The sequence below is a fragment of the Lepidochelys olivacea genome (genome assembly GCF_965140295.1).
Source record: "Lepidochelys olivacea isolate rLepOli2 genome assembly, chromosome: 3".
Lineage (NCBI taxonomy): Eukaryota > Metazoa > Chordata > Testudines > Cheloniidae > Lepidochelys > Lepidochelys olivacea.
Window position 1 is genome coordinate 66,387,699 of NC_140413.1, and position 24,273 is coordinate 66,411,971.

A 24,273-nucleotide genomic window follows, 5' to 3' on the forward strand; every position below is an offset into this window, starting at 1 on the left:
GATTTTATCAAGTGACTTAGCACCTAGGAGGCTAAATTTCATTTAAAGATAATGGAACTTCAGGTCCAGGTCCAAAAAAAAAACAAAAACGATTTAGGCTCCTAACTTCCACTGATTTCAGTAGCAAGGCAAGGTAATATCTTTGGAGCTCTTTCTGTTGGTGAGAGAGACAAGCATTCAAGCTTACACAGAGCTCCTCTTCAAGTCTGTGTAAGCTTGAAAGCTTGTCTCTCTGACCCAGAGGAGTTGGTCCAATAAAAGATATTACCTCACCCACCTTGTCTCTAATATCTTGGGACCAACACGGCTAGAGCAAAACAGCATACATTGATTTCAATGGAAGTTAGGAGCCTGAATATTTTTGTGGATCTGGGACTTACGCACTTTTCAAAAGATTACTCCTTGTTTAGGCCCCTAAACTACAAGACCACTCTTTGTAGCCAAAGGTCATGCTAGCTGTTCAGAGCAGTAGCTGGCTCAGCTGCAGGCTATTAGCTGATAGGAAGCTTATTTCAGCATCATCTGTAGTAGCCTGGGAAGTTCTGACCCCAACAGCTGTGAACTTGATCTGATGTCTTCCCAAATCTCAAAGGACTGATGGATGGGAGGGAGCTGTGACTAACCTTTGATCAGTGACAAGCTTTCAACCTGAGTTTACATGTTACCACACTATCTTTACAAGGGAAGAGCTAGAAACTTATTTTTATACTAAGGCCTAGAGTCTTCTCCCTCAGCTCAAGAGAGCACTGGCTTCACTTTCAGCATGGCTTGAAGACATCCCCCATCTAGACCTAAATCTTCTTGCAAGGAAATGGCACGTTAGGAGAATTTAAGTTTTCAGTTGATCCAGGGTCCACAGGACCATTCTATCCTAGCTCTTTTTAAAGGCACTTCTGTACCTAAGTGTGAACAAAAGCTGACCACATAAGATTTTATTCTGGCTGGTTAATGGGTTTTCCTTCTCATTTGTTTAATAACACTGGTAAAAAGTATTTAAACCAAGCTGTGGCGATTTTATTCACCAGTCACTCAATGACAGCCTCAATGAACACTTGTTAAAAGAGTATGTCATCTCTTTGGAATGATAATGTTTTGAATTACTTGCATTAGCTGATTAATGTGCCTGAAAACAAAGCAGGACATGTATGTTGATCTAGCACTGAACAGATTAAATAAATTACCATATAGTCAACTTTGTGACACATATATAGACAAATATTGTACCTGAGCCTTCATGTGAATAAATTCAGAGCCCAGCTGGCAAGCTAATACATTTTGTCAATGAAGTTTAAAATGCTGTCTAAAAAAGTAGCAATTCTCTCAATTACACTTAATTGAAATCCACACTTGGACTTTAAACTAAACCTGAATAATTATGTTATAAAAGTTTGAGGGAATATTCAGAAGAGCACAGTGACAAATTCTTTTTATGTTTAAGTTGCTACATAAATTAGTAAAGAAAGTTACTCTGCAGCATTTAAAAAAACCACCACACTCCTACAATATAAGGAGCAATTAGGTCCACTATATTTACATGAAAACTTTAATATGGTTATGAAATCTCAAGGCTCCTTCTAGTGATGAAAAGCATTTCCACTGATGAACTGCTCAAAGTATATCTTTACTCGAACTACCTCCAGTATCATGAGATTAGAGCTACTCCTTCCTCCTCCGAGTTGATAAATTCTAAAACATGGGGACTGGTTCTGCAGTTCTTATAGAGGAAATATTTTTACTATAATCATTACTTGTTTTCCATCCATGTATGGCCAGATCTGGTCCACTTATGACTGAATTCTTCAGGCCTGATTCTGTTTCATCTTGTATCTTGTGAAGTCATTTGCAACAGTGCCCAAGTGTGTGTAAAACATCACAATTTTGATTTGGTAGCATTTTGTATCCACTTTGCATTGATTACCCATGTGGTACAAAAATGGCACCACCATGCACAAAAGTATTTTCAGATGTGTTTGTTTGCATGCCTGTTGATTAGCAGCATGGTACAACCATTTGATTATGTTCATTCTTAAAGACTTTGAAATCAACGTATTTTGGCATTTAGAATATGCAAAGCAAACATTGTGGCCAAAGTGAGAGCATGAAGAGAAATTCTGCAGGGTACTAAAGCTCTCACTGAAGCACTTGGTAGCAGGCAAGTGTTAATTTCCTAGATTTGGTTGATAAAGAGAGGCTGAGGTCATCCCATCACCACATCTTTTGGAATCCGTTCAGGTATGTCGCATTAACAGGGGTCTGTCACTAGCTAGTCAGCCTTGCAAGCCACTCATTCTTGTGTTCCAAAATAAAAACCTCACTGTTCTGCCATCGCTATTAGAATCTTTATGTGCTCAACATTTGTCATGGCCTTCACCTTCACATGACAAGGGGGCTCTCCAGCAGCTAGTTAAATTTAAACACACACGAAATCTCTGCTAGTTGAATGCTCCCAAACTTGTATAAGTCTGTGCACCCTATGGTAAGTGCCTTTGTTTTTGTTGAAGTTGTGGACAACCCCCAACCCTTAAGTTTCCAAATCTAATAAAAATTTTTAGATACACACTTTAATATAATTTCTGTGACATTTTCATAAAATACAGATATATAATTATAGATATAATGCATATATAGCATTTACTATATTGATAAAAAGCTAGTCTTTGGTATGACACACCAATAACTATTTACAATATGAACTGAAGTTTAAGGAAGAAATGTTTCAAGCAATATTGTGAGATTATAAGATTAAAAATAACTTGAAGAAAAAGCAACCAGTAAATGGTACTGAAAAATTCTCAAATTACAATGCAAATACTATCTCCACACATTTGCACGCATGCTCACGCACTTACACACTACACTGCAATGCAAATATTATCTCTGCTCACACACACACACTCCTGCAGTCCTTATACAGACATTTCCCCAAGTAAGGGCTTGCAGGATTTCACACACCAGCCCCTCCTCCCCACAACCCCATTAAGATGGCACACACTGTATGGAGAATTCTCCCGCTTATCCCTTCCAAACATAAAGTACAGAGAGCATTACAGCCACTTAAAGCTTTGCATAATGGCAGGCTTTCAAATCTTTTGTTAGGATAGGGATTGCCGACACAAGTATCTTGAAAATTAAATTGTCATAGCTCCATTGACTTGGCACTTGTTGAAGATCTGGCCCTTGCCAAATGTAATTTAAAGGCATTTTACAAAGCGGTATTTCCTTATTTAGTATGAACTTTAAAGACAAAGCATGGACGGGAAGTAGAAAAAAGAACACATTGTACTGCTGGTACTCTTCATTAGGGGATCTGTCTGAAAGGACACAGATGAGTTGAATTCCAAAGCTAAAGATGGGCTGACACCAACCTCCACAATCTATCTAAGGTACTTACATGCCCCCCCCCCCCCCCATTACTGTAGTATCTGAGTGCCTCACAGTCTTTAATGTATTTCTCCTCACAACACGCCTGTGAGGTAGGAAAGTGCTATTATCCCATTTTACAGATGGGAAACTGTGGCACAGAGAGGCTAAGGGCTGGATTTTGAAAGGTATTTAGGTGCCTAATGGGATTTTCAGAAGCACCTGTAGGTGCAAGATGCTTTTGAAAATCCCACTAGGCACCTAAATACCTTTCAAAGTCTGGCCCTAAGTGACTTGCCCACTGTTACACAGAATGTCTGTAGCTAAGGAAGACCTTGAACTCAGGACTCCTCACTCCCAGGCAAACATCCTACGCCTCTCTGATGTTGGGGGGAGGAGGCGGAAGGGAGAGATTGTTTTTCCTCCCCTTACCCCACATCCCCGATGAAAACATATTAGCTATAATGGGTATTTCTTAAAATGTAAGCAGCTAAGTTATTGTTTGCTACAAAACAGACAGTGGCCCTGAGAAATGCAATGAACTACTTTTGTTGAAATCTAAAACCATACTACTAAGGGCTTTGTTTTCATTTGCACTATGTCACTGTACACTGCTCTGGCTATAAAAAGTCTTTACATTACCTTTGCACTCGTTTTAAGTTGTCTTTATACTACCCAAGTGGTAGCATAGGAGGCTTAGTGTAAAAAGAATGAGGCCTCCAATCTTTAAAGATTAAAATCTTTTACATAATTGGTAAGATCTAAAATCTGACAGGTGTAGATCAGAATACATCTCCAAACGTGCAGCTGAGCGACCATATTGATCGCAAATAGGATGCACTGGTGTAACTAAGGGCAGAAGTTTGCCAGTAATCTTCCTTTTGTGGCATAAAAGTACCTCATTTCACTGTGAACCATGGGAAGCTTGCTAGGAATTGGTTTAGATCTCTGTACAAACGCTCTCCGGGTTACACAAGACCTGACTTACGCAAATCTGCACTTAGGGAAAAAGTTCCATAAGCTAGAAATAGGAGTTTTTGGTTTTGGGGTTTTTTTTTGCATAATGGTCGGGTATACATTTCCGATCTCCGTAAAATTCGAGTTACACAAGGTGTTCTGGAACGGAACAATTGCGTAAATTGGGGAGCATCTGTACTTACTGACCAGCTAAAAGCAACTAAAGGAAGTGAACTGTTTAAACTCCATGGAGAAGAGTGAGAAACAAAGCAGTAGTGACAGAAAAGAACAAGAAAGAAACCAAGTGGAACCAAGACTCCCACTGGGATGGAAATAATAGGCTGTAGGTGCCATACTTAAAACCTTAAGCACAGTACTATGGAAGTTGTCTATAGCCATCCTAATCCAAATTCCTCCTGGTTACATGGGCATCTTCTCCCACTGCGTTCTACTCCCCATATATCTGAGGGAAGAATTTTGGTCACCTGTTTAACTTGGGCCTAAGTACCAGCACAGACAACTCGTTTGTTAGGATTCTAGGGCGGGCAGTAAATTTGCCCACAAGAAGGGTAAAATTGATAATGGAATTTCTCAGCCTGTTAACTTAACTCAATGGGCAACATTTTAAAAGACTTAAACCTGCATTTTCTTTTTAAACAATCAAAGAATATTCTATTCTCCAGCAAAACAATTTAAAATTGAAATTTTCAATAGAAAACATTTATGGAAAAAGTGTATCAAGTCTTTCCCCTTGACAAAAATGAATCTCCCCAAAAATTCGCTCTGCACAGAGGAATAAGACAAGTTGATCTTTCCACTGCTTGTTTTAAATTACTCTTATCACCACAATTTGGATTTGCACTATGTTTTTTCAATGATGTGACAACATCAGGTGAATCTGGACTAACACTGAAATATCCTAATAAGAATGCCATGTCACTGACAGGCTAGAAACAGCATAGCATGAGAAGGAATGCTATTCTTTCCATTTACTTTGTAGATAATCCATAGCTATCCCCCTATTTTAGACTGGACTCTGCATGTTTAACACTTGAAGTCCAAATAACTATTGTATCTCTTATAACAGAGAAGAACATTGTACTATGTGTTTGCTGCATCAGCTCAGCACTGGATGAACACTGCAGGGAAATTTGCTAGTTCTGCAGAAAATGTGTTTTGTTTGTATTGTCTAATTCAGACCCAAGTGTCATTTCACTCTTTAAAGGGGTAAGAAAGGGGGAGGGCGAAAGGGGAGGAAGTCCTGCTTAATTTGTTGCATATGTTCCAATGTGTAATACAACTAAGTGTACTATCCCAGAAAACTAAATGGACTGTGCCACAACAAACTCCACAGAACTCAAACCAGAAAACAATCTGGCCACAAGCAAGTCAAACGATTCAGCGAAACTTCCTCTCATATTATATATACATTTTACAAGCTACATTGTGTCCTTTCGTATTCCAAGAGAAGTACATCGTAGATACCAAACATACTGTACTTTTCCTTAAGAAGCTTCATCAAACCATATGTGCAGACACTTGAGATGATGACAGTGTTAAGCTTCCTAGGGTCCTAGAGTCAAAGAAATTCTGCTGCCCCCCACTGCTAAGTAAGTGAACTCCTTCCACAGGGGGTAACATCTGCCGATCAGTCATGGTTCCACTTGGTGAGGACCCCAAGAAACTTCCTTGGGAAGAAACAATTTTCTCAGGACTGGCAGCCAGTTTGGGGGATGTGGAAAAGTTATATCCATACAAAGCACAGGGACTGTGTAGTCTAAACGTATTGTAAGAGCCTTGGTGGGTTTGATTAGTGGTGAAGGCATTGCTTGATGGGGATGGCATGATGTACTGAAGCTGTGGAGACATCCCTGATATCTGCATAGATAAACCGGTTTGTGGGCAGCTGAATGCATCACCGTCATTGCCCGTCATGGACATGTTCACAGTTGTGCTACTTGACACACCCACATAAGAGGGAGTCCTTGGGGGTGCAAAGGTCTCACTGGTTTGGTTTGTGAGCCTGTTGTAGGTTTCAGCAAGAGAAGTGCTGTATCTGTTAAGGGTTAAGCCTGAGCGGGCACAAGCCGTATAGTCAGCTGGAGCAAGGCTACAGAGCTGGCTAGTGTTGGGACCCAGGTGGAAGGCAGGAGAAGAGCAAGGGGACCCAGGTAAGAGGTGAGGGTGGGTAGATGGAACTCCATTGCCAGGTCCCTGGAGTAAAGTAGAGGAGCCCGCATTTCCTGGAAGAGAATTTTAAAACATAAATAGCATACCGAAAAGGTTAACATCTTAGACGGTGTTTGATCATCAATTAAAACCTGCACTCTCCTGGTACTAAATGCGATCAGTTTGGTACAAAGATTTTTGATAAATGTTACAAATATTATCCCTTCAAAATACACTAACTAAATACGGAATACAAGTTGGGACTGTGCAACCCTGCATACACCCAAGGTTACATCCAGATTTGTTCTCCTGTCGCACAGTTTACAGTTATTTCAGTAGACACTGGAAACAAATTGTCAGGGCCTAGGCTATGGTGTTGTAAATTTCAACTCAGAATGTATCTTAAGTCAAAATGATGAACCCTAGAAGAGTTTGCCCTGGATTATTTATAACCAGCCTGCCCTTTGGAGTGCATTTATAACCTCGGGCTCAGTGTGTGTTACACATTCCTCTCTGTGCCTGATCTACAGAGGATAGGAGTCTGCCTCTTGTTCTGCCCACAGCCCACTGCATCGACTACCACCAGCCACTATGAGACGCTCACAATCCCAACTCTCTCAGCCTGTGTCACTGTGCCCACAATGTGGAGACAAGGTCTAACAGTCAGGATACCATTCAGCAAAAGGATAAGTCTCAGCTCTGTAGTGGAGCTACCAGGCAAGGAGACTGAGAGGTATATTCAGTGGTGAGCTGGAGCCCGTTGTCACCGGTTCGCTAGAACCGGTTGTTAAATTTAGACGCCCCTTTAGAACCGGTTGTCCCATGAGGGAGAACCGGTTCTAAAAGGGCTTCTAAGTTTAACAACCAGCCAAAAGTGGTACCTTAGGCGCCGACTCCGTGGGTGCTCTGGGGCTGGAGCACCCACGGGGAAAATTTGATGGGTGCAGAGCACCCGCCAGCAGCTCCCCGCCCCGCCCCAGCTCACCTCCGCTCCGCTTCCGCCTCCTCCCCTGAACGCGCCACCCTGCTCTGCTTCTCTGCACACCCCCCCCAGCTTCCCACAAATCAGCTGTTCGTGCGGGAAGCCTGGGAGAGCTGAGAAGCAAGCGGCAGCTTTGCGCTCAGGCCCAGGGAGGTGGAGGCGGAGCGGAGGTGATCTGGGACGGGGCGGGGGGGCAAGAAGGCTGCCCGCACCGCAGCAGGTAAACCTGGGGGAGGGGGGTCACAGGGGAACCGCTTCCCGCCCCAGCTCACCTCCACCTCGGTGGGCCTGAGTGCGAAGCTGCTGCCTGCTTCTCAGCCCTCCCCGGCTTCCCGCACAAACAGCTGATTCGCAGGAAGCCGGGGGAGGGGGGCGGAGAAGCAGAGCGGGGCAGCGCATTCAGCGGAGGAGGTGGAGCGGAGGTGAGGTGAGCTGGGGCTGGGTGCGAGGAGCTGCCAGTGGGTGCTCTGCACCCACCAAATTTTCCCCTTGGGTGCTCCAGCCCCGGAGCGCCCACAGAGTTGACACCTAAGACCCCACTTTTGATATGATCAGTGTGGGGAGTGGCCGCTCCCCCTGCTCCCCCTCAGCTACGCTCCCCGGCCCCTAGGAGCCAGAGGGACCTGCCGGATGCTTCCTGGGAGGTAAGCACCGCCAGGACTCCCCACCTTGCCCCCCGGCAGGTCCCTCAGGCTCTTAGGGGCGGGGTGGGCACCCACTATGGTGGCCCACGAGACCCTCCTGCCCAGTTCTGGGGGCAGTCAAGGGACAGGGGTGGATGGGGCAGGGGTCCCCGTGGGGTGGGGGTGGGCCACGACCCCCACGTGGGGTGAGGAAGGAACCGGTTGTTAAGATTTTGGCAGCTCATCACTGGGTATATTAGAGCTAAAATGTCGCCAGAAACCTAGCTTCCATTCTCACCATCTGTGAACAGAAATTGTAACTTCCACAGCCCGTGTGACCACCAAAGAAGGGGAGAGAAGAGGAAGTAGAACTATGAGTAGTCATGTGTAGGAAGCAGGAAGTTTATTGATATGAGCGCCCTGCTCTCAAAACAGCACTGTTACTTAGAAGTAAATAGGTAGGGTTGATCTGCCTCCTGGATAGCTCAGCCTGGTAAGCAAGCAGCATAAACTGCCTTTGGGGGCTTATGTACTGAAGTATCTCCATAGTATGAAGTCAGCTTTCTATGTCAAGCCTTCTCTCTCTCTCTCTTGCTCACACACACGTACAACTAGCCTTGCCAGAACTCAGCCAACCTGTCTGAAGTTTCACACGTATGATATTATGTTGGCGTAGAGCTACTCTGGAAAGTTTGAGGCAAGTAAAGCTCTGTGTTTTGGAAATCCGACGATTTTTTTTAAAAAGGAAGATGATTTCACTTCTTGAACACTCTCCTGGCCTTTTTTGGCTTTTTGTAACTCAAAATGGCTTGGCACAGAAACTCCAGTTTTGTGTTTGGCCAGCGCGAGGATTGGAGCCCAGGACTGCTTTTGTGTTTTATTAGAAGGTGGAGGAGGAAAGAGGCTAGTTATTAAAAGTGGTTTCTATGTATACTATAGGCTCTGAGGATTTATTAAAGCTTCTTGATGTGAATGAGACTACCACAAAGGTTGGGGCCAGGGGGCATGATTGCAGTCAGGCAAGCACCTGGCATGGGTGGGGAGGCATTGAAAGCAGCAAAAGAGATCTGGTTTGGGTGGGGAGGGATGACACGTACACTTGAACCCACAGAGAGATGGTTTGGGGTGGAGAGGGGACCCAGGCCCAGAGAGTGATCTGCCTCTGCCCAAGAAGTTCCACTTTATGTGCCCCCTCCTCCACATAGCTCTCCCCACTATGGGGGAAGGGGGAGGCAGGAAACCATAAAAAGGGGTGTGGCCTACACAGCCGGCCAGAGAAAGCCACATGGAGAGAGGCAGTCTCTAGCTCTTTGCAAAGTCTGCTGGAGTCTCTAGGCAGTTTGCAAACCCCACAGGGACGCCTTGCTGAGCAGTTCTTATGTTTTTCAGAATCTAAGGAGTTTCTCCAAAGGAAAGTTAGTGTTAAATTTGCCAATATCTATGAGATACTTCAACACCCGCTCCCAGCCCACCCACACTTTTTTAAAGAAAACTAAAACCACACGAAAGAGAGAGTCTGGAAATACATGGTGAAAGTCACCTATAAACGAACTCTGTCCCTGCATCTCTGCCCAAGAACGGCCAAGACCAAGAGACCATCCTGTCCTTAATAACTCACATCTTCAGCCACATTAGTGGCATTAAAACCAAGAACTGACTTAACTTGATAACCTTACTCCATAAGAAAAATTAAACGTCCACTGCAGCAGCATTTAAACAGAAGTACCCTCCCTTATACTGCCGATCACAAGCTACTCCTGCCAAATTTTAAATTAACACCCTTATGCAATTATTGGAAACAGTCAGCTTTCTACTTCTTTTCTTCAAAGGGCACCATTCTCAGGACAATTCTCCAGACATATGGAAATTCAAATGCAAATGTCATGATACTGCAAGATATACAGCTACAAACCTCAGAAGGGCTGGACCAAAAGACTGACAACACATGCAGCAAAACATCAGAGTAAGTGGGAAGACGTGCATAGCATAGACACTTATTGCATAGACCCAAAGTAGATAGCCACAACATACAGCCTTTAGAGTCTATGAAAACATCATTTAGCAAGAGTCCGTCACCAGAATATCTCCATTTTACAAGTAAGAGGTAACAGGTGCACAAGAGACAAAGTGGAATGGAGCAAAATTACGGTAGTTTGGGTGATCTTTACTATGCACTTCCATATTTATTTTAAGTGTAGTCTTTATTTTGAAATTTCTGGCTAACATTTGTGAGTTTACTTGAGAGACCTTCAACACTTCTCTTAGGGCTCCCCCACTTCTTAAAATATTCCCAACTTCAGTTCCTGCTTAATGAAAGCTTGTTGTAATTGTTGTTAATTTTGGGGGGGCGGGAGGGGAGGTTGGTTAGGTTTTCTGTGCTTAGTAATATACATATTAGTCTGGATTAATGGATTTGGGAGTTTTAAAGGCTTAATCCTTGGTGAAAAGCAAATTAAGTACTGGGGGAATGTTCAAGTTAATGCATAGCTATGTCAGTAATAGTATCCGACACCCTTTTTATGATTACTGGCATAACATTGTAGAATAGTGAATTTACTGAAACATTCTATACCGGGTTTTAGAAGCTACAATAATAGATCTCTTTTGTCCTGTTCACTGCAAACCTGGTTAAATTAGTTTATTTCTATCTCTGGAAATAAAAAACCTATCATCTGCATCTGGAGTTAACTTAGTTTTTCTGTAGGTGATACACAAATCTAAGTTTTTCATAAGGAGTGGTAGTACAATTTTATCTTTAGACATTTTGTTTTTTCAGGACTATAAATAAGATTATTACCTTGTTTGGGGATCCCAGGTATATCTTCAAATGTAAGTGTCCTCAGTGAAGGTCTCCAGAATGCATAGGACTCCACTAAAGCTTCCAGTCCCATTCTAAATAGAACAAAAACACCACTATGTGAAAAGAATGATCTGTTTTTGGTTTGTCACTTTTTGTAGCTAGTTCATCACTCAGTCTCACACACACTGTATGTTTCAGGAAAAAAAATATTTTTAGAACAATGTTTCTCAGACTCTGGTCCATGGACCACCAGTGATCTGCAGTGAACGTGCTGGTGGTCGCAGAGAGCTGGCTGGTCCCATGGTGCTGGCTCTTCTTGTTTCCAGCTGCTAAATCACTTTAAAAAACTGCTAGCAGTACCTTTAATAATTCCCTAATAGGACTTTTCCACATCAATCTGATTGCCTGAAGGATGATCTGCCATCTCACATTTTAGAAGGAAAGTGATCCATAAAACAACTTCTGTTAAAATGTGATTCAACACTCTCCTTGCCTTAGAAAATTGTGCATACAAGATGCATGACTCATGGATATGCTACTCTTTTTGAGCCTGTTACTGGGCGCTATTGGATTAAAAATATCTTTAGAAAATAGCTTCAAGAGTTTTCTCTCAGCCTTTACAAGCTTTTGAATGACAAATAGAAATAATTGACTAACCACTCAACCCACTGGATGTGCCACATACATTTATATAAATCAATTTGATCTTATACAAATATACAGGTATACCTATATACAGGTCATGCTTTTTGTGCCACAAATTCACAAACAAAGCTACAATGTCAGCACACCAGTATAATTTGGCTGCTAGTTTTGAGTGCTAAACTCATAAGGCTTGTTAAGTGTCGATATCGAGCACATACCACAAACAAATGCTTGCCTTTGAACAGCAACACTCTGTAAAATGAAAATATGCAAATGGTCCGATTTGAGACCATCCACATTCTCTTCTGATATTGCTTTTTCCACACTGCAGTTCCAGCAGGATCACAGATATGTTGCAGGAAACAGTTATAAAGTATTTATTAGCTGAACCTGGACTAAAACATAGCCTTCATTTTCTGCAGTAATGGTGACTTTTCACTTCTAGTTAAAGTGGAGATAAAAGCCACCTCCTGGAGGAGAGTAGCCAAGGCGATAATTTATACAAGATGCCGTCGAACAATTTCCACTTTTTATCACCACCCTAATTTATGCTATTAAATGGCCAAGTTTATTTAACAAAACAGTTATGTTTTTCCTGAAGTATTTAAAGAAAAGAAATTTTGGTACCTTCCTGAGTAAAAGATTTTTATAGGGTCAAACCTAAGGCCTAACTGAAGAATGAAACGACTCTCAGCACATAAATTCTGGTTCACTTTGCAAAAGTACAGAGGGTGCTTTTAAAGGGCAAGGCTACTGATCTTTATAAAGCAGCCTGTGAGACTGTAAATGACCTGAAAGGGAATATTTTTAATTAAACAGAATTGTTTTATGTAGTGTTACAAGGCAAAGTTATTGCAGCACAATAGACAATTAAAATGCATCCAAAAGGAGAATGCAATGACACCACGGTATTTTTAACTTTCGGTACAGACTATCATGCTTTCGTAAAAGACATGCTGTAGAAGGCTGTGGAAAATAAAGCCTTTACATTTAGATTCTTCAAAGAATAAAAAACTTGCTGCAAAAAGAATTAAAAATATGAAGCACATTCCCAAATGTATTTGGCCATGTCCTTAGTGCGTGTAAACCAGCACAGGACTATTGATTTCAATGGAGCTACCTCAATTTGTAGCAGCTGACAATCTGGCCCCTTCTACAATAAACATCCTTATTGCAACAAAAGGGCATTTAGATTTGTATTTAAAAGCAGAACAAAACCATTTACACAGAGGCCTTCTTCAGTGGAATTCCATCATGCTCTCCTTGTTCTGAATCACACTTTTCATTCAACGTCCACACAAACAGAATTTAATTAATTTAATTTAAAACAAAAACAAAAACAAGCAGGTCCCAATCCTGAAACAGGATCTGTGTGGTTGGGCCCCTGCAATCACACAGAACGTGAGGAAAGTCAATGGAGCTCTATCCATGCATACCCAGTTGCAAGACTGGTCTCTAACTTATCCCCACCTTTGGATTTCAAAGTGCACCCCATCTTCTGAGGGTGTCTGCTGGAACATAAAGCATGAAATCTGGCCCCAATGAAGTCAGTAGGAGTTTTGCTATTGACTGCAGTGGTGTGAGGATTTTCTCCAAAGGCTTCTGTGCAGGGATTATTTACTTTTGGATATTTGACAGCCCCAAGAATAGTGCTGGTGCTAAAGATATATCAAATATACCATCAGATGGTCATTGAAGGAGTTCAGAGGCACATAGGGTGACTTTCTCTCTCTTGTTAAATATGTAGCATATTCAGCAAATTTAATTTGCTTCTTCCTTAACTAACTCTATCTGGAAGTTAGTTGTTTACTCAATTCTAAAATAAAGGACTAAGTTCACCAAAGCTTTCCCAGACCTGAAGAAGAGCTCTGTCGCTCTCACCCACAGAAGTTAGTCCAATAAAAGATAGTATCTCACCCACCTTGTCTCTCTAATATCCAGGGACCAACACGGCTACAACACTGCAAACATAAGTTCGCAACTGGCATATTCAGGCACAACTCCCTTCTGCCAATGGAGTGGTGCCTATTTTGTCCCAGGGCTGAGTTTGGCCAATTATTTCCAATCAGGAAGACTCTTAATCCAAGTGCTCAGTGTGAAAGTCTAAGATACTTTGTAATGGATTCCTATCAGTCATCTCTCCCCTTCTATTATTAGTATTTATTATTTGTATTATCATAGCACCTAGAAGCCCTAGTCATGGACCAGTACCCCCACACAGTGCTAGGTGCTGTAATGTTCATCTCCTCCTCTCCCAACATCATCCATTTAAAAAAATACTAATTTGCTCTCCAAAAATGAATCTGAGCTCTTCTGCGATTTGCTGTGAGCCGAAATTGATCTCCAATGCTTCACCTTTCTACTAAAATAGAAGCTCAGTAAACTGGCAGGCATTCACTGAACATTTTTACTGACACAGTTTGTTCTCTTCTCTGGAAGATCAGCTCATAAATACGGCACTTGTAGAAAACAAAATGCAAAGTGGTAACTGAAATTACTGCACCATGTGCAATACAATTACATGCTTTCTTTTTCAGGTGGAAGGGTTTAGAATGTAATTCATAAAAGAATCACCGTTCAGACAGTGTGCAAGTTTTCTTTTCGTGTTCTATGTCCATAAGCTGCAGTATATATTAGTACATGAATCAAGTTAAACACTGAACTTTCAAGGCTGTATACTGTCATTACATCCACAGAATTTAGGTTTAATTCTATAACTCTAGGGCTAGCACTGGGACACCTAGTTCTTGCAAGCTTGAAAGGTCTGTAAGAACAGAAACTCCCTTTTGTGTGCATGGTAACCATTCTTTAAATCCTTTAACAATTTGATTTTGTCATTGCAGACAAACCCATTTTTCCAAAGCTTACCTGTTACGTCCAGAATCTCTAAATCCTTTAGCAAATGGATTCCTGTCAATCTTCAATCGAGTGATCTGTAAAGATAATAAAAGAAAGTGATGGCAAAACTTTTACCAATTCAGTTTAAATGATACGCATAGCAAATATATCCACCAAACCTGAGCTGTCATTGGAATTTTCCATTTTAATTCTGTTTAAGAATTATAAAAGTTCAAGTGGATTTCCCATTTGCAGGTTGAATGTGTTTTTCTTTTTAACACGATACATTAAGACCTAACCCAGCAATCATTCTCTGCATACATCCCCCAAGGAAGTCAATGAGTGTTTATTTTACACAAAGGCTGGTTGGGATTCTTGAAAGAAGTTGTCTGGAAAATGTTCCTGCTTCAACTAAGACAGTGCACAGCCTCCTTGTCTGTGACAGAGTTACATAACATATATGCAAACAGAGAAGGAGATGCTGAATGAGAAAGATTTCTGTTAGGCTGCTATGTTCACATGTACATACTATAAACAAATGGAACACAAGAAAAAAAATACTTGTAATTTCTTTAAATCAACAAAATAGTTACCAAATAATGGTAGCCCATCAATCAGATGACTCTCCCCCTTTAAATTTATATTGCATCATTAAATCATTTTGCTTTCTACTTTCTGAAGAAAGTAGGCCATTAATAAGCACAAAGTTTATATTTATATATACACAAATACACACAAACCAAAACATAATTGTGCTAAATTATTTAGAATGAATAAAATGCGACTATACTAAATATGATGTCATTGTGTGTTATACTTAGACAACATGGTTAGAGCAGAAGACTCGGAGTCGGGCAACCTGGGTTTTAATTTTTTCTCTGCAGCTCACGGCGTTAATTTGAATAGGTTGTTTATGGGCCAATCCTGCTCCTTTAGAAGTTAATGAAAGCTATTAATTACTAAATTAAAAACTAACTTCCCCTTTTACAACTTGGGGACATCAATACTTGACTAACGTTGGAAGGTGTTTTGCAGTCAGTGAGTGTTAAGCACCTATGGGATTTTCAGAAGTGCCTATGTACGTATCTGCATTTGAGGCAGAATATCTTTAAAAATCTGGCCTTCAGGCTATGTCTAAACTACAGCCTATGTCAGCAAGATTTCTGTTGCTCAGGGGTGTGAATATTCCACCTCCCCGAGTGACATAAGTTCCACCAACATAAGCGCTAGCGTGCACAGAGCTATGTCGGTGGGAGAGTGTCTCCCGTTGGCACAGAGCATCTTCAACAGACACGCTGCACCGGTGCCGCTGCACCACTGTAGCGCTGTACGTGTAGCCATAGCCTCTTTGGCCCAGATCCTCATAGGTATTAGGCACCCAACTCCCCTGGGAATTGTATCTCAATCCCTAACTGTAAAACAGGGATAGAACTTCTTATGTCCTGTCTATTCAAACTGCAAGAATTTCAGGGCAGGAACCATCTCTTACTATGTACAGTGCCTTGCACACTGGCACTCCTGTCTCAGTTGTGGCATCTACATGCTACAGTCATACAAAAAGCTTTTAAATATTTAGAGTATTAGACAAATGCCTTATTACTAAGTGGTGAAGTAAAAGTTTATCCTTTTCTTCTCTTGTACTTGTCTGACATATTCTGAAAAGCCAGTAAAATATTTTTTAAAAAGCCAAAGTTACCTGTTGATTCTGATATGCTGTTACAGTAGTGAAAACGGTTTCAGGAAAGGAGAAAGCTTTGACGCCATCTCCGGAAGGAATGGGCTTGACTGGAGACAGATCATCTGCACAGTCTTTACGAATGACATGGACACGAGGCTGGTATTTGTGCATAGAATGAAGGATAATCTATACAAAAGAAAACAAAGAAAAGGTAATATTTGTTAGAAAGGATGCCCCGCTGTTTCAATGCTGGTAGCATTTTGGAAAAAGATTATGGCATGTGTTGCTTATCATGCAATTTCCTGGAAATTAAGTTTTCTATAATTTATAATGGTCTCATTACAGTAATCTAATCACTATGTACTTACAACATTGCCATCCCTAAACATTCAAAATTAATGAGTGAGGAAGTCAAAAAATAATGAGATTGGCTTAAAAATCACGGGTGAAATGCTGGCCTCACGGAAGTCAATAGGAATTTTGCCATAGACTTCAGTGGGGATGGATTTCACCATATGAGATTTTTTTCTAAAATAAAATCAGTTTGCTTTCTGGATTTTGAATCTTTAAGACAATATTGAAAATGCCTGAAGTATGGTGGTGGTGGATTTGGTTGGTTGGCTTTTGTGACCATAAGGGCTAGAAACATACTTTGTTGGGGTTGTATTTAAAATGAAAGCTGAGATTCTCATGACTCCAAGAGCAGTGGCTTGAAGAAAACCTCCAAATGTCACAGTTGCAAACGTTAGTCACTGTGTATTTACAAAAAGAAAAGGAGGACTTGTGGCACCTTAGAAACTAACAAATTTATTTGAGCATAAGCTTTCGTGAGCTACAGCTCACTTCTTTGGATGCTGTCGCTCACGAAAGCTTATGCTTAAATAAATTTGTTAATCTCTAAGGTGCCACAAGTACTCCTTTTCTTTTTGCGGATACAGACTAACACGGCTTCTACTCTGAAAGCTGTGTATTTACAGTATGTAAACAGATACAAGGAGCATTACTTATACGGGAATAATATCTACACTCACCATAATATACATGTGTCAATTTAGGAAAAAGAACAATTCCCTTTACTAAGGATTTAGGCCCCAATTCTATAAAAATCTTATGAATATCAGTGCCTCAAATTAAAGACATCCATAATCGTTTGCAGGATTGCGGTGGTATTTCTACATTTTGAAGGAGGCTTAAAACATCGAAGTTTTGTCCTTATGTTTTCTTCCATTTCATTAAAGATAAACACACTTTTAATAAAGATTTCTTTTTTAAAAAATCAGAAGCTTGGCAATTTTGGAAGGTCTAATCAATAAATAAATCACCAGTCCCATAGCTACTGGCTTGCAGAAACTTTAATCAAGATTCAAGAGCAACCTATTTTAAATTTCCTGCTTCTTTAGCAGCCGCAGAGTGCTTATGCAATCAGACATCACAACATGGAGCCCTTAACGTCACATGGCCTGAATAATGCCAAATACCATGAAACCTCATTTCTCCAAACAAAATGGGGTCATTAAATTAGCTTGGATAAACAAGGGTTGGCTAGGCAGAGTACTTTTTAATACATTTAGTCCTGGCTGGGGGACATAATCCTGTTTTGGAGAAGCAAAGTTTCTGGATAATCAAGGTTTTCATTACATTGCAATTGGGCTTTTTGACAATGACATCAGAAGAGCTCCAGTAAATGACTTCAGACAGTCCCCTATGGATAGGGCCCTACCAAATTCTCAGCCATGAAAAACGCCTCACAGACCATGAAAATCTGGTCTCCCCCCTGTGAACTCTGGTCTTTTATGTGCTTTTACCCTCCACTATACAGATTTCACAGGGGGAGACCAGCGTTTCTCAAATGGGGGTCCTGCCCAAAAGGGAGTTGCACGGGGGGTCGCAAGGTTATTTTAGGAGGGTTGCGGCATGGCCATCCTTACTTCCGTGCTGCCTTCAGAGCTCAGCAGCTAGAGAGCGGCCACAGTTGGCCAGGCGCCCAGCTCTGAAGGTGGCGCCCTGCCAGCAGCAGCGCAGAAATAAGGGTGGCAATACCACTCCAGGCCACCCTTACTTCTGCACTGCTGCCTTCAGAGCTGGGCAGCCAGAGAGTGGCGGCTGCTGACTGCGGGCCCAGCTCTGCAGGCAGCAACCCAGAAGTAAGGGTGGCAACACCGTACCCTGCTCTCCTTCCTTCTGGGCTGCTGCTGGCGGCGGCTCTGCCTTCAGAGCGGGGCTCCTGGCCAGCAGCTCTCAAGGCAGTGCCGCCGCCAGCAGCAGTGCAGATGTAAGGGTAGCAGTACCACAACCTACTCTGAAATAACTGTGCGACCCTCCGACAACTCCTTCTTGGGTCAGGATCCTACAAGTACAACACCCTGCACTTGAAATAGCTGAAATCATGAAATTTACGATTTTTAAAATCCTATCACCATGAAATTGACCGAAATGGACCATGAATTTGGTAGGGCCCTACCTATGGTTATTCTAATTCAAGGTGTCTTCCCCAGCTTCTGCAGCCTCGCTTACAGCGAAAGGCTAGATATTGGCTTTGTTGAATTGAGTGTTTAAATATCTCTTCCAACAATCTTTCCAGAGTTTTTCTGTTGGAAAAATCTCTATAAAAGAAGAATTAGCAGGTAAATAACAGCAAAAGTCTGATCTTGCATTCCTTGCACACCCTAAATACCTGATGATGTAAGAGAGTAATGGGTGTATTAAAAATGCAGGATCAAGCTAAAACTATACAGTAGAACCCCAGTTGCCCATTGCCCTGCACCTTGCCTAGTCATTTACACCAGCATAATTGAATATAAATTTCAGGTTTCAGAGTAGCAGCCGTGTTAGTCTGTATTCGCAAAAAGAAAAGGAGGACTTGTGGCACCTTAGAGACTAACCAATTTATTTGAGCATAAGCGCTCGTGAGCTACAGCTCACTTCATCGGATGCATTCAGTGGAAAATACAGTGGGGATAAATTGCTTTTCTACTCTTCTGATTAGGCAGAAGTTTACATACACACAGCCTTTGTACTGGGTTAAATGACTACACAAGGTGCAGGGCAATGGTGAAGTGGGCCCAAGACATTGCCAATTTAATAAACAAATAACTAAATCACACCTCTCCCTGAAAATGTATTACCCTCTATTGTTGTTAGTAATGCCTATAATTCCTATCACGGAGAGATTAGAGAAAAGAAGCTCTATGTTTTCAGTTTGCTTCCTCTGTGCATTTAATAGCTCTGAGTAGACTGGCTCTACACCGCTGTCCCTGGAGAATCAGTCAGGTTCCCCTGTTTGTGTGGGTCTTTTAAAAAGCAGGAAACATGCAAACCACAAAAATGGCCAAAGAATTGACATTACCTTGAACTTATTTTTTTTAAGTTGGCTGCATACCTTTAATAATTCATTACACAGCATGACCCAGTCAACGACACCCATCTCAGACCAGTCCATTCTTTATTTAAGATAATTATACTCAAATTGACAAGCAGCTCAGTACGGTACGTGGGTGTAACAAAATACTGGTTCATTTCCTTTAGATCCAGGCCATGGTCCGCCCTGTGAATGGGAGTAAGGAAGTCGAAGGCAGGCACGCCATTTCTGTGACTTGAAGAGTCCCAATCTCCCTCCCAGGCTGCTCCAGGGACAGTGCAACAACACAAACTGCAATTGCAAACTGACAGTCCAGTTCCTAGGAAGCAAGCTGGCTTTCCACACACTTTAATTTTACTTGCAGAATAGCTCATCTTAAATGTTAATATTGCATGGTTAGGATTTTTTAAATAATGACTATGTTAATATCTTGTTCTCAGGCTCTTCCCTGTTGTTCCCTTAGGCTCATTGTTCTTGTACTGATTACCCATGAAGGTCTTCAGCTTCCTGACCATGCTATAAAAACAAATATTTCAGTGGAACCATGAGAAGAGGCACAGCAGCCTGTGATGGAAGGTGCTAATCAGTGTACTATGGCATCATTTGTCTGGTGGCGCTATCATTTCTTGCAGCATTTAAGCTTTCTTTTTAAATGACTTAAGTATCTACCCCATAGTGGTGAAGATCTTGTTCTTAATGCGGAACGACAAAGAACGAAACAACAGCACCAAAGAACAAACCTTGGCCCTAGCAGTGGCTACAGCTGGCCCTAAACACAAGGGAAGCCAATGTTACTGCTCCATGGGCATGCACACCATGCAGAAGGACCTTGCTGCAACTCCCCTTTTCCATACAAAGTGACAGGGCCAATGAACGCACAGCCACACGTGACATTTTTTGTAGCAGGGACTTTCTAAGGAGTGTTTATGGAATGCCTGTCACAATGGAGACCAATGATGGGAGCCTTATGCATAACCACAAGACAATCAATAACACCAGCACAACAGGGGTCCTCCCCCGCTTGCCTGCAGCCTAGCAGCACAAGGGGCTTTTCTCCTAGCTGCCAGGTTCCTTTCCCCACATCTTGAAAACCAAGCCAACCAACCAAGCAAAAATCCTTTTTGACCCTTTGTGCAAAGCTCATTTATTCAGGCTTTGGACGTGGGGAGAAACATTTGGGTCTAAGACGTATAAACTGCCCCCTATCACCTTCACAAAACTTAGCAATGGAAATTTAAATGGCAACACTTTCAACTTTTCACTGCAGGTCATTTTAACAAAAAACCTACAGCTACTCTGAACTTTTGAACGTGAGCAGAACAATGGCCTGCCTCCACCTGTAATCTGACCACTGCATTACAGAGGGGAGAAAATAGACAAATTTAATTCAATTTCAATACCACAGGTAGGACTCTATTTCAAACTAGGGGTTAAAACAATTTACTCTGCATCAAAAGTAGTTAGTGGAAGAATGTCAAAATATTGAATTTTTTTCCATTGAAATCTTGATAAAAAGGGTGTGAAAATTTCAACCAGTTCTAATCAAAGAAGATTGATATTACCTGGGAGCCTCTATTCCAGAGACTGCAGGGGGAAGGGGTTAGTATAAGAAAGAGGACGTATGCACGTGTGATGTGTGCAGCATGTTTGTGCGTGTATCTGTGTCAGTCGTAATACGAAGATTTCCTTTTCATCGTCGTAAAATCTCTAATTAATGATACTGATGTCTTTCAAGGGACAACGCTATACCCCAGTGTCTCAGTGGAGATTACAGCCCGGTATAATTTAAGGTGCATTACCTTTTCAAAGCAGTCTGCGACAAATTAACTGGGCGACTCCCATTAAGTATGGAAGTATCACATTGAAAATGTGTCTTTATAAATTTCACCTGACCCTCCAGTTGTTCCACGTGCAAAATTCACATGGGGATTCTATGTGCAAAACCACTTCAAGATCTGTTCCATGTGTCTGGTTATACAACATTACTATCGAAGTGGGAAGACAAGGACTCCCAATCAAAATGCTGATGACAACATTAGCACACAAGAGTGTTTACAGGAAGTGTTCAAATGGCAAAGTGAGTGGCCCTAAAATATTAAGAAATGTAGCCATGTTCCGTTCTAAACAAAGGGCTACAATTGGGGAAGGCACTGTCACTTACTGTCATTCTGTACAGGGCCCTGACCTGGCTGGCCAGTAGTCACTTTCACAACATAAATGTTTACTAATATGCTGTAAAGTTCACGTATGTAGCCCCAACAGTTCACATATGTAGCCCCAACTCACGTGAATGGGAGTTACACGTACAGCTTGAGGATAGTAGGGCACCTGGGTTAGTATTTTAACATGCCCCTTAAAAATGTGTCACATTGACTTTAGAGTATTTTACCTATTTACTTAGTGTCGTTGATTAGTTGCAACAGCAAGCAGCTTTGTGAAATGTGACTGCTGCCAGTACCAGTAAGTTAGTACTACAGTGTAGATTAAGCGCTCCAACTCATCGCACACTACTGTCATTCCATGGAGGTCAATGGAGTTATGTTGCTGAAGGATCAGAATCAAGCCCCAGAATACTAGCGGAGAAACTTGTGTGTAAACTGGCTATACTTAGGAAGAATATAGGTGTTTGGAAAGAGCAAAATCAACAGGGTGTCAAAATGGAGAACTGGACACGTGTAAAATATGTTCAAAGGCTAAATTCTGTTTCTCCTTATATGACCATCAAGAGGTGAGTGTGGAGCAGAACTGTAGAAGCCAAGTGGAGGTTCCTCCAAGCCATTCTGCCTGAGCACAATGAAAATAAACTTTGCAAAAGCATAAAATCCACCAAATTAAGGATGTGAGGAAAGAAGATTCAGACCTTGAATATAAAAATTAATATTTTGGGAGACTATGTGGGCCTGACTGCTAGCTCTTCTTATCTAACACCCCTCTCTTTTGCCACCATGCAGAGAAAAGTGGGTAATTACCATTTATGTGAAACATAATTATTTCTTATATTCATCAAAAAATATGCAATTTTTCCTTTTCCAATATTGCTGGAGGCCCCCAGAGGCTGCATAGCCATTTCAATTCTGCATTCCATGCTACTCAAAAAGAAAAAATGTACCCATTGAAATAGACACTTCTCTGCTTTCTGTTTTTGCCTTTTCTGATAAGGATGAGTGTTTGCCATGCCCCAGATTTTAGAAATATGAAGTTTGCAACCAACCGTCTATTGTCTTTTTAAAAAAAACCCTTAAATTTCCATTTTTTATTTTATTTTTGGAGGGGGCGATGTTGCAGTTCTCAATCAGTTCAATGTATCTTGAATCTCTGTAGAAGAATACTACTTGGCTAGCTTCCAACTGAAACTTTAATAAATAAAGAGCGCTCCAGTAATTTTAAATTTCTCTGCACCATGAATAAGGAGGTGCTACAAACACTGTGGATTTCCGCTCAGGGGGAGGAAAGCCTGAAATGTGGCCTTGCACAATATAGTATAGTATACAGCATACAGTACAGCAAATACGGTAATTTAGCTCTTTGTCCATCTTCAAGATTAAATCTTGAGCCCCAGTCCTGCAACTAATAGTACATGGGCAGACTGCTGTGTCCATATGTAGCCTCACTGAAGTCAATGGTTACAACAATCTGCCTGGACGGTTGGCTACGTCTCCTCTTGGACGTAGAGGAGTGTGATTCCCAGCTCACCTACACATACTCTCTATAGCTCTCATGGAACTAGCAAGCTAAAAGCTGTAGTGTAGCCGCAGTAACATGGGGCAGCGGTGCGGGGTGGCATTGGCTAACTGCCTTGAGTACAAACCGGTCTGGACCTCATGAGTACATACTTGGGGCAGCTAGGTCAGGCTGCCACTCGTTTCTGCCCAGGCTACCAACACTATACTACTATTTTTAGCACACAGTGCGAGTATGTCTACACGATCTCAGAATCACACTACTAACTGCAAGTGTCGACACAGCCTGTCAGCTGTAGAATTGGAGTCTTCCAGAATTGCAGCTCTCTTCACTTTTTAAGCACTTCAGTAAAATGTTGGTGCAACCCGTGTTCACATTAATTGCAGATACACAAGTAATCCCACTGAAGCCCATGGAACTTCTCAGGCTGAATAACATTTTATTCATTCCAGGACCACAGAATCAGACCCCCCGGATCATAATTCCACAGATAAACAGTGTAAATATTGGGGGGAGGCATTAAATCCTAAATAGAAATACTGTTAATTCAAAACCTTTTATGGCCGTATCTACAGTGAAACAGCAATCTGACTCCGGCAACATCTGCCGATAACATAGTATGACTCTTTCTTGCAATCAGGTGGGAAAAAATAGTTGCTCACACCTATGTAACATAAACAAAGGATAGGCAAAGAACTGAAAAAAGACTGCCGAGATAAAGGACAAGGCTTAACACAGCAGAGTTATTGGACCAGATTTATCTCTAGTGCAAATCCACTATTTAATTAGGTATGACTTGGCCCCATCACTTTACTACCCCCTCCCATGTAGGGACATTCAGCATGGGCTGTACAAGCCCACCTGGAACCCTGATTTCACTGCTCCGGTACCCAACCGGGCTAGATTACAGCTAGCTCAGTACGTCCACCCAAGCTGCAGTCACACCCTATGACTGCAGTACAGACGTTCCCTATAGACACATATTTTCTTTAGAGAAAATGGAGGTGCTTGTAGAATTTACAATTGGGACCATGTTCTCACACTGTTCTGCAAGCAGTGGTCCCGCTGACTTCAATGGGAAATGCGCACAGAAGAAAACTGCTGATAGCTATATATAGCATCTTTGCATATAGTGCTCGGGGTATTCCATTTTATCCCTTTTCGTGACTGAGGAATCATCCT

At 41.7% G+C, this 24,273-nt stretch overlaps 1 protein-coding gene across 1 annotated transcript in view; it reads right to left on the reverse strand.

The window, feature by feature from the left end:
* Positions 1 to 2,674: 2,674 nt before the first annotated feature.
* Positions 2,675 to 24,273, reverse strand: part of TBX18 (T-box transcription factor 18) — a 30,756-nt gene continuing 9,157 nt past the window's right edge. Inside the window, exons 5-8 of the mRNA XM_084622416.1 lie at positions 16,071 to 16,238; positions 14,405 to 14,469; positions 10,889 to 10,983; positions 2,675 to 6,560 (exon numbers count right to left, since the gene is read on the reverse strand). Coding sequence (XP_084478542.1) covers positions 5,836 to 6,560; positions 10,889 to 10,983; positions 14,405 to 14,469; positions 16,071 to 16,238 — 1,053 coding nt within the window. The 3' untranslated portion in view covers positions 2,675 to 5,835. The remainder of the gene's footprint in view (positions 6,561 to 10,888; positions 10,984 to 14,404; positions 14,470 to 16,070; positions 16,239 to 24,273) is intronic.